Raw genomic sequence first — 11428 nt, 5'->3', positions numbered from 1 at the left:
CATCCTAAATAGTTATCGTATAGCATCAACTAATGAAAGAAATAAAACTTCATTATATTTCAAATAAGCATGTTCATAACAAAAACACTAACCATAAATAAGTTATAACATTATCTAACATAAAGTCTTAACATCTAACAAAGAAATTAAAAGTAATTAAAGAAATAAAAAGCATAAAATCTTGAGTATGCGTCCTCAATCCTCATGGACTACCTACAAATAAACCATCCATGTATAAGCATTAAGTTTCATGATATTAAAATTATTTCTCACAAGTTTAACAAATACATACCGAGATGAATGGATAGGGCCATGCGATGGATGCACCTATATAGCGACACATGAGCGCTACGCTATTCGCTATAGCAGCCGCTATGCTCGCTATTAACAACTAAGGTGGTACGTGTTTTTTAACGTTCCCAATGACCGAAATCGCCAATCAGGCATGCGAATTTGATGACAACAGTTTAATTCGTTCATTAATCGCGTACCATCAGCGACCGGCACAATTATGTACCGCGATCTGGTACGAGCGACCTGGTATGTGGTACGCAAGGGGTTGAGCGTTTACTGTGACTATTGTAATTATATTATCACTGAATAATTCCAACACACTGAATGACTAAATGAGCAAGATCACTTACCAACTCCAAGGTGGGTATTAACACTAGCATAACGAGCAGTAACAGTGAGATTTTTTGTTTTCTCTAGAATAAAAATTAAAAAGTATACAGTTGTGATGCCTAACAGCTAGCAAATAGTAAAATAACATCATTTCCGCTGAAATTTTTGCATAATGAAATCCTATACCTGTATGGTATATGCTTATGTGTCTGGAGATCCCTGTACTTTTTGGCCAGACCGTAATCTATAATGTAAACCTGTTGGAAATATAACCAAACATAAAAAAATGTTGATGATCAGAATCTCAAAAAGAAAAATGTATATAAACTTGTTAGAAGTGCAATTGAGTTCGTACAAAAAGAGAGTACCTGATTTGCCTTTCGCCCTAAACCCATCAAAAAGTTATCTGGGTTTAAATCACGGTGAAGGAAACCTCGTGGATGCATACATTCAACTCTATTTAAATGCATAAACAATAAAAAAAAGAATTTGTTAAAAGAGTGTTAAGATAATGTGCTCTGTTAATCTCATTAGCCAAGATGGGATGCTAACCAACTGATCGGCAAGCATGAAAACCGTTTTTAAAGTGAATTTCCGGTTACAGCAATTAAATAATTCTTCTAAACTTGGTCCAAGTAGATCGATAACCATAGCATTGTATTCTCCTTCAACTCCAATCCATTTAAGGTGGGGAATACCAGCTGTGGTATAATAAACATGTGTGAGATACGTTTCTTGACCTTAATATATATACACACACACACAAAACTCACTTCCTCCTTGAAGTAGCATGTACAACTTGGCCTCATAGTGAAGCTGTGGGTGTTTGGTTTTAACAGATTCCTGCAAAACAGAAACAGTTTGAGCCCACACGTAAAAAAAAAGATAAACACACATAAACACACCTACTATCGTAAAACAAAATTACTGTTAAGTTAAGAATACGCAGTTGAATGAAAACACATAATTTATTTAACTTAAACTTTACATTTACAATTAAATACATGTGCATTTCACTTTAAGTTTGGTTCAGTTTAGACACAAATTTTGCTGCTAGTTGCTAATTATTTGGTATATTGGTGACTTTTATAATAATTCTATTGAACATCAAGTTTTCTTCTATTCATTTAGTTTCATAGTTATTAAAGGTGCTAGGCGCACTCAAGGCGCTTAGGCCTCGCCTAGGGCCTAGGCGCAAAGCGCAAAAAAAGCAAGGGCCTGAGAAAATATAAGCGCACGATGAAAAAATATTAAAAATATATTATATATTAGAAAAATAATACTATTCTTCAAATAAAATAAACAAACGCTTTTATATAACATTTAATGTGATCTATTTAGTGCCAAAAATTCTAAAATTAGTACCAAAAGTTCTAAAATATTAGCGTATTAGTGTAGAAAGTTACTTTCCTTAGATAAAAGTAGAAATCTGGCTGGAATCTTGCCGGAATTTAAAGAATTTGGCCGGAAACTCTCCGAAATCTAGGAATCTGCGCTTGAACCATCACCTGAAGGATTAAAGCGCAATTGGCTCGCCTCGCCTGGAAAACGGGCCTAGGCGCAAGAGGCGATGGCTTTTAACAACTATGTTTCGTTTATTCTTTATTGTTTGTAGCTTATATCATTAAGATGCCAATTTATCACCCTCAATAACTTAATTAAATTTTCAGATTTTCTTATCTAAGATTTAGAAAACAGTAAATGCCACAACGAACAAACATACAATGAATCATTCTCGGTCTGCTATAGCTAAAAACATAACTCTAAAATGATACAAAATTACTGCAAATCATATCAAACAACAAAAACAAACTGTAACAACTAGATTGCAGAGAAAACAAGAGTAACATGGTTCGTATCGTAATCGTATACATACCAACTTAACAGCAACTTCTTCCTTACTTTGAAGATTTACTCCTGTAAAAAAACAACAAATCAATCACAAATCCAAAAAAAAACAAATTAGCGTAAATTACGATTTTGCCCCCTATGGTTATATCACTTTTACCCTTTTAGCCCAAAAATGAATTTTTTAACATCTAAGCCCCCAAACGTTTTTTTTTTCTAACCATTTTGACCCCTAACACTAACCCCATCCGTTTACTTGGTTAAAAACTTGTCTTGTGCCCCTCACACAAGGGGCATGGCAATTCACCTATTCACTTATAAAATCACCCTTCTTCAACCTCAGTTCATCATCCCTATTTCAAATGTCATCCAGAACACATGGACTGAAATACACAATCAATCTCACCAACATAACAAAGCTCCAACTAAATCAAAACCAATTAATGTACTAAAAAAACTCATGTATTTATGAAACATAAAGAATACCCAATTTAACAAACTTTCGTCGAGCACATGGGCAATCTAATGTAACTATCAATTTTTACAATAAAGTAACAAACTTGAAATCAAAACTCATGCTTTTATAAAACATAAAGAGTACCCAAATTAGACTTTTCACATCCGATTTTTGCAGGGCAGAAATTAGGGTAGGATCTGGAGGAAGGAAACCTAGCGCCTGCGTAACCCAACACCGTCGAGGGTGTACACTGTATAACATCACCGACGTCTCCGCTAGTCCCCACATAGTGACTCATCACATGTATGTGAAGAAGATTGCTTCTTTTTCATCCAGAAAAGCTTTAAGTCTAGATTCGCTCGGTAATGCTTACGAAACACAATAAACTTTGGAGAAACGCTAACAATTTCTTCATCGGAGGGTTTGATTCACTGGTATTAATAAAATCAATTCCACAGAGGGCGGCGAGTGTTGTTATTGTTGAAGAGGGGAATCAATTTGCAGGTTGTAAGGTTGGAGAGATTGGGTTTGGTTGAGGGGGGTGAAATAGGGATGATGAACTGAGGTTAAAGAAGGGTGACTTTAGAGGTGTGAATTTCTAACACGTCTCCAAAACATCATATGAACTTAACACGAAATTCGTGGGTTTAGGTTCAGTCTAAACGGGTTTGGGTCAATTTCGGGTTGAACCTGCGAACCCGTTTAGGTTATCGGGCCGGGTTCAGGTCAACCCGGTCAGGTTGACAGGTTAACCCGTTTAACACATTTATATTATATTATATTTTTTACAATTCCTATATGTTAATATACAAAGTGAATGAATAGTAAGGTAGTGTTTGGTATCCAGGAATGAGAGGTAGAATAGAATGGATGATTACGATGGAATGAAGAAAATGGTGTTTGGTTGGTCAATGGAATGGAATCACCCATTCTAAAAGCCATTCCATTCCCTCAAAATCATTCCTTCCACCCCCCATGTTTTTTTTTTCCATTCCATCCCCTCTTGCACCATTCATCACAACACCACAACCCACCACCTTCGCCGCAACCCACCACCACCACCACCGCCACCATCAATGGCCGCCGCCGCCGCCACCAACGGCCACCTCTGCTGCCACCCACCACCAACGACCACCTTGCCGCAACCACCACTTGTCGTCACCGCCGCACCGCCACTCGCCGCCACCACCACCACCCATCGCCGCCACCGACACCCACCACCGCCACCTATAACCACCCGCAATCACTACCAGCGCCCACCACCATCACTCACCGCTGATTTTATTACTCTGCTTGCTTGCCTATCGAACAACACACAATAATAATTCATTCCATGCACACATGGTAACCAAACAAGACATAGAATGGTAATGATCCATTGCATTCCCTCGTCCATTCCATTACCTCGTCCATTCCATTCCTTCGTTCATTCCATTACCCCATACCAAACAGACCCTAAATGTTTTTTATAGGTGGTTTTTTTTATGTGTTATGTGTTTTTTTTATAAATCATATATAACTTGCATTTGTTTTCGATTGATGTAAATTACGTGTCGGTATATTTTGGTCATATCAAGATTTTTTTTTCTCTATGGGTTGCATAACGAAACAAACCGATACTTAAAAAGAGATATTAACTTAAATTATAACTTAAAAAGAGATATTAACATATGATTTTATAACTTAAATTTAATTGTGTTATATGCATTTGTGTTTTTTAAGTAAATTTTAATTTAAATATATTAAAATCAGAAAAAATGAAAAAAAATTGGGTTAAATGGGTCGTGTTCGGGTCAACCCACAAAACTTCAGGTCGTGTTCGGGTTCGTATGTATAATACGATTTTCAGGTTCGGGTTCGGGTCGGGTTCGTGTAAAATTTTCGGGTTCGGGTCGGGTTGAACCCGCCAACCCACGAACACGACCCATTTAGCACCCCTAGGTGATTTTATAAGTGAATAGGTGAATTGTCATAAGTGCCCCTCATGTGAGGGGCACATGGCAAGTTTTTAACCAAGTATATGGATGGGGTTAGTTTTAGGGGCCAAAAGGGTTAGAAAAAAAGACGTTGGGGGCTCACATGTTAAAAAAAAATCTTTTTGGACTAAAAAGGTAAAAATGATATAACACATAAGTCAAAATCATAATTTACTCAAAAATTTAAAAAAAAAAACAAGAACATAACCATAAATGCATGCTATAAAAAAATAACAAAATAACCAAATAAAGCTCTCCAAAAGATCCAACACCAATCTTCCTATCAAACTTAAACTTCCCACTAATCACATGATCCATTATGAAATCCCAAATCCCCAATCAAACAAACCCTAATCAGATAATCAACAAATTTCACTTCACAAACCTCAAGATCCCCAACATACACTAAGATCCATCAAAATGCACCAAAATCTATACAAAGATTTGTGCTTTTTACAACTAAACTTAAACAAAATCTAGTAATGCAAGAACTTATAAACCTCACTAACAAAATCTGTCGGTGACAATAGATCAATAAAAATAAAAATAAAAACCCTAGAACTTAAACCATCGAAAAAACAGAAAAAGATACTATTTTTTCGAATCAATTAATGAAAACTCCTGAAAAACACACATACAAACGTAAATACAGAGGTTAAAGTACCCAATTGTGAATTCTCAATCGAACACAGAAAGTGGTGTGGCGGAGATGGGTCTGCAGTAGCACTCTGGTCCGGCTACCAATTGAGTGGTTGACCGCGATAAAAGAATTCTCAATTCTCAATTGATTGAAAGGAATTCTGAAATCGTCAATTGTTGACCGCGATAATGGTTGAATCCTTCTTTGTAAAATCCGATTGAAAGGGACGCATAGAATAAAACCCTAGCCTGTTAGCCAATAAATAAAAGCAAGTGGAACCAAACTACAACCGGGTTGTTGTTTACTACCATCCCATGTAATCACGGGTCAATAACCTAGTGTTATTATAAAACTCTAGCGAATAAGCGTCCTATAAAACTAATGTTTTACGACTCAAATATCAAGTGTCCTATTACGGTGTATTATAATAACACCACAATGATTAAGCGTCCTATAAAGTTTAAAGTTATAAGACCCAAGTGTCAACTGTCGTATTAAGTTAAATTCTAATATGACTTCGACTAGAAAGGGTCATATAACACTGAACATTTATGACTTAACTACAACGTGTCCTATTAAGTTATGTTATAATAGGACACCAGATGATCAAGTGTCCTAATACACTATCACATAATGGGACATAACAATTAAATGTCTTATAAAGTACTTTATTAGAATCTACATTTTAAGTGACCTATTAAATTATATGCTAATAGAACCCCAAAAAATCATCCATCCTATCAAATAGTTTTTTAGGACACCAGTTTAGTAGAGTATATTATAAAAGGACCCCAAAAGTTCATTAGTCCTATTAAATAGTTTTTAGGACCCTCTTTTACAAGCGTCCCACATAAAAGGTCCTAAAAAGCCATTTTTGTTGTAGTGGCAGATCCGTCCGGGACGCAGGAAGGTGGTGGGGATGATTCTGACGACAGCGATGAGGAGATAGAGGATTAGTATTTGTATTTGTTGGGTGAATTTTATTTTGTTAAACATTTGTGGGCATGTATAAACAAATATTTATTTCTTTTTGTTTATTTTGGTATGTTTAAACATTTGTAACTTGATGAATGTTTGTTCGTTTTGTTATTTATGCTTAGTCTACTTATTTTAAAAAACAACATTTTAAAAAAAAAAAACTTAGTATATATAATAACAATGAAAAATAACAAGACAAACAACACAATATTCGATTACATTTTTTTAAAAACTTAATATATAAAAAACGGCATTTATAACTAATGTTCGTTTTGTTATTTATGCTTAGTCGACTTATTTTAAAAAACAACATTTTTTTAAAAAACTTAGTATATATAATAACAATGAAAAATAACAAGACAAACAACACAATATTCGATTACATTTTTTTTAAAACTTAATATATATAAAAAACGGAATTTATAACTACTATTCGATTACATATACTAATATTCGATTACATGTCTTGGATAAACTTACATACTAACAATGAAAAATAACAAGACAAACAACACAAAAAAAATCCAACTGATTATCAACCAACGTTCCCTCTTACGAACAACACTTGAATGAAATCCTTCAAATTCCGCTTCTTGCAATTTATAAATTCGAACCTCCTCTCTCAAAAAATTGACTTCGGTTTTCAGCACAGCCTTCGTATCCATCAGTTCTTTGATGACCACACATGCCCGACGACACATGGGAGGATCAACCCACACAAAGAAGTTGCACTTAGAATGCTGACACAAAAAAAAATAAATCACTAATATACAAGGGTTAATGGAAAAAAAACACATTAAAAACATACCAGACTGTGACAAGTGTAAAATTGACGTCCGGGATTAGCTTCAGTCCAAGATGTTCTTAGTGCAGCCGTCCTACCACATTTGCAAAAAACCATTGTGAATTTGTGATTGTGAAGATGGTGTATATTTCTGTGGCAAGTAAGGATGACAAAAATACCCGACATTTGCAACCAACATATACAAGCTTTTTTTTTAAAAAAAAAAAAACAAACCAATATGCCGCTCATAGGCCCATACGCGCGTATGGTGGGTACGGATCCTGACAACTTTTTAGCCCATATGCCTCGTATAGCCCGATGAGACCCATATCCACCCACCTTTTCTGAAAAGTTGACAGGACATTTATGACACCCCACTTGCATATGCCTCTCATCGACCCATACGGGTCTCATTGAAGTTCAGTTTCACCTTCCCTTTTATACTTTAACCGAGAACAAGTACATATCCAAATCCAAAAGTTATTTTTTGGAGGAGTTCTGGACCACACGATGACAATCCGGAAGGGGACCACATGTCACGTCCCCCGACCCTACCCTGGACAGAATCGGGAGCCGCGAACAGCCAAGTGGTACCGGTGGTTATTTTTGAACATTTTGCAGCGGAAATTTCGTCAGGACCGTTAGTTAGGAAAAATATCAGAGTTTCGAAACACCGGATTTTATTTATTAAATAAATGGGATAAAAACCCATGTTTTACAAAGGTAGCTTTAATAGGGGATAAACCCGAATACACAAAACAACTTTTCATAATTTAATTGAATTAATAAATCAAGCCACTTTTGTAAGCCTTTTGGTGCCGTATCCAACTCTTATTCCAATCTACTGTAATTACCTGGAATGCATTTTAAAAAGGTTTTGTCAGCAGGAAATACTGAGTGAGTTCATTCAGTTTGCACAAAATGACTCATAGTTATAATTTATAGTATTAAGAGCGATTACAATGTTTCTACATGTCAACCATATACCCACGGTATTTGTCACTCGACCACCCATTGGCTATCTCGTTGTCCAATGGTGTCTGTGACTATGGTCATATCACCCCTTGGCTATCTCGTTGTCCAATGGTGATGGATTAACAAGTAATGTATACAAAACCCCACATACCGGCTTTAATGAAGACTACAAAGACTTAATCCCTGTAATTATAACTTTGAAAACAAACATGATTTTGAAAGCAAGTTTGGTAAAAAGAGAATGACTCACATTATAAGCATGCAGTATTGATTTAACAAGCTTCCTGATTCAAGTTCTTCTGAGAATTAGCATCTACTTTAATTGTAAGTGTATGGGGTAGAGTTTAGCCTACGGATAAGCCTGATAACCTAATTTAAACAATAATGCACACGAAACTAGGTAAATAACTAGTACATCATTTACGATAACTCACGAGATTAAACCCTCACAATGAATGACAAAGTGCGATACTTAAACATCCAGCGGATTCGCAACGAATGACAGAGTATAGCCCGAGTTCGGGTGACACTCAAACATCCTGTCGGAATCACGACGAACGAGAAAGTATAACTCGAGTTTGAGCAGCACTTAAACATCCATTGGATAGTTCCAATCGATCGGACATGGAATCGTAATAGCGATCGAGTTATTACCCTATTGTCGCGGCAGCGTTTTGTGCTATGTGTGTTATGTAGTAAACAGACGATAACTCAATGTACGAATTGAAATTTATCGTCGAAACAATCAAACTGAGCAAGTCCCAGCCCCTGGATTTATAGCCTGATTTGGACCCGCCCGCGTGTCGCGACAGGATCCCCGGGATCTGTCGCGTGTCGCGGGGGAATCCAAAGTAGGCTAGGCCTGCTTCGTCACCTACTTAGGTCTGCTGAGTCAACGTATCGTAAAAATTCAATTTTGACAATGAATTATAAAGATAATTCTGATTAGGGAATATCCCCCTCTGAGTTTTAGGGGCCCTGACTCTGATTCTGATTGTTATGAAAATTTTAGGCTTTATGCAAGATTACTTGGGGGTTTCAATTAGGGTTTCCTTTTGGACAAAATATAATAATCAATAGTTTTGGTGAGAAAAGAGAATGGACCCACTTTATAACTTTAGGGTTCAACTAGAAAGTCTCTTGGTATAAATTTTGGGTATAACTTCTAGACTATTAAAAATATATAATGCACTCGTGGTAAGTATAGTACCCCTAATTCAACCTTATCCCGATGTCCCGAGACAGAATCCCAACGAACTTAGTTGGGCAGAGCCCTGACATGAGTTATGGGTTCCAGATCAATCGGAAAGGGTAGCGATGATCGGGAGTTACAATACTTAAAACGGAGCATAGCTTTATTATTATTATAAATGAAATACTCCAAAAATAAAAGGAATATATATATATATATAGGGAGCCACTAGAATGAGAACCACCCCGAGTTGTAAGAACCGCGAGAACTACACCCCACGGAGCGCCGTTCGCCATGATTTTTTTTTACAAGTAGATGTGTATATTATAAACACAGCCGTAAAAAATCATGGCGAACGGCGCTCTGTGGGGTGTAGTTTTTTACACCACAAGTTTGGTGAAAAAAAAAAGAAAAAAGAAAAAAAATTAAAAAACACCAAACTTGTGGTGTAAAAAACTACACCCCACGGAGCGCCGTTCGCCATGATTTTTTACGGCTGTGTTTATAATATACACATCTACTTGTAAAAAAAAATCATGGCGAACGACGCTCCGTGGGGTGTAGTTCTCGCGGTTCTTACAACTCGGGGTGGTTCTCATTCTAGCAGCCCCCTATATATATATATATCGAGACAGAAGGGAGCGATACGGCAAAAAGGAAAGAACCTAAACTTCCTATTTATACTACTTCTAGCTTTAAATTTACGTAGGTTAGGAATACACGTAGTGCATAGCAATTAAAAATTTGGGACACGTATTGAAAATTTGAGACACATATCCACCACCTCATTACTATTTTGAATTTTAAATTTATTTTATTATTAACAGTCTATGTAAAGTAACTTTAGTATATTATTATTATTATTATTATTATTATTATTATTATTGATTATTATTATTATTATTATTATTATTATTATTTAACTATTTCGATATGTACCATAATTTCAAAGTTAAATTTATTTATTTTATTATTTTAATTAATATATTATAATTAATTTAACTGCTTTACTTATTTAGTGCTTATAACTTATAAAATATGACTTTTTTGAAAACAATAAATATGTCTTTAGAATGAGAATAATCTTATCTACATTTTGAACCAAGTTTCATTAATTAAAAACGGAGTAGGTTTAAATACAATGTATTTTTATTATTATACGGTCACTAGGCTCGTCTAGGTACTTCATATTTCTAACAGTCGACTTACCCGTAATATACCTGTCTAATAATATAAGTTTTTATATACTTTTATTTTTATTAGACAGGCCACCCATACATAGGCCAATTAATTGGTATCATATTTCAACCAAAAATAGTGTTTAAAACTATTTGGGTTGAATATTTATATTAAAAATAAACTAGTTACTAGTTACTAATGGTTAATAAATTTAACCAAACTTATAATTCTTATATAAAAATAGGAATGTTACATTCTCCCCACCTTGTTTTAAATCTCGTCCTCGAAATTTGGGTTACGATATTTCTTTTAGACTTATGTAATATTTTAGTCAATAAAAACAATATTAAGGTAGATGACACAGAATTAAAATATCAAATTTTGTGAATACGAGTTGTACAATAAGTAGGATTCAATGGTTCAACTGAACTAGTGCAAGAAATTAATGACAAACGAATGAGATGAAATGATATAATTTCCAAAGTAACTAGGTTCAAGCCAAAAGATATATGATCAATAGATGATTAAAATGAATGTGAAGGACTTTTAATATCAAATAAAAATTCTTTATCAAAAGAAAGCTTACTTTGATTGGCAACTGAGGAAGACTTAGAATCGACAGGTTCAAAATGAAATAAAAGCATGAAAATGATTTGTCAAATATTGAATTATGATATGAGAAAATCAATGTGCTGAGATGAGTGAATTGCAAGGATACACGAAAAGATAATAGAGTTAGTGTATTATTGTGTTAATACATAATTGCATTAAGACG

General features: G+C 35.0%; 1 protein-coding gene and 1 long non-coding RNA gene across 4 annotated transcripts; both read right to left on the bottom strand.

Moving 5' to 3' along the window:
* Window positions 1-619: 619 nt before the first annotated feature.
* LOC110932103 (casein kinase 1) lies at window positions 620-3501 on the bottom strand. Of its 3 annotated transcripts, XM_035988481.1 has the most exons (7): window positions 3074-3501; window positions 2501-2541; window positions 1398-1467; window positions 1177-1325; window positions 993-1080; window positions 811-881; window positions 620-707 (listed from the first exon to the last, which is right to left on the bottom strand). In XM_035988481.1, exons 1-5 carry the CDS (start codon window positions 3225-3227, stop codon window positions 1075-1077), a joined length of 420 nt encoding a protein of 139 aa, XP_035844374.1. In that variant the 5' UTR covers window positions 3228-3501; the 3' UTR covers window positions 620-707; window positions 811-881; window positions 993-1074. The 3 variants fall into 3 exon arrangements, with proteins under 3 accessions (XP_035844374.1, XP_035844373.1, XP_035844375.1); XM_035988480.1 differs by having other exon boundaries at window positions 620-881; XM_035988482.1 differs by lacking the exon at window positions 2501-2541 and having other exon boundaries at window positions 620-881.
* Window positions 3502-6955: 3454 nt separating this feature from the next.
* Window positions 6956-9702, bottom strand: LOC118490685. The gene is made up of 2 exons (XR_004889871.1): window positions 7332-9702; window positions 6956-7263 (listed from the first exon to the last, which is right to left on the bottom strand). It is a non-coding gene; the product is annotated as an uncharacterized LOC118490685 (long non-coding RNA).
* Window positions 9703-11428: the final 1726 nt, after the last annotated feature.

This window comes from Helianthus annuus, chromosome 3 (genome assembly GCF_002127325.2).
Source record: "Helianthus annuus cultivar XRQ/B chromosome 3, HanXRQr2.0-SUNRISE, whole genome shotgun sequence".
NCBI classification, from domain to species: domain Eukaryota; kingdom Viridiplantae; phylum Streptophyta; class Magnoliopsida; order Asterales; family Asteraceae; genus Helianthus; species Helianthus annuus.
The sequence above is the reverse complement of the archived record's forward strand: the minus strand, read 5'-3'. Positions and strand labels throughout refer to the sequence as shown.

Excerpts from the sequence above, each read along its gene's own strand:
- LOC110932103 (XM_035988480.1), bottom strand. The coding sequence starts at position 3,227 with ATGAGTCACTATGTGGGGACTAGCGGAGACGTCGGTGATGTTATACAG. Across the intron at positions 2,542-3,073 it reads ATGTGAAAAGTCTAATTTGG|GAGTAAATCTTCAAAGTAAG; the intron begins GTACTCTTTATG and ends GTTTTTTTACAG. Across the intron at positions 1,468-2,500 it reads AAGAAGTTGCTGTTAAGTTG|GAATCTGTTAAAACCAAACA; the intron begins GTATGTATACGA and ends TCTGTTTTGCAG.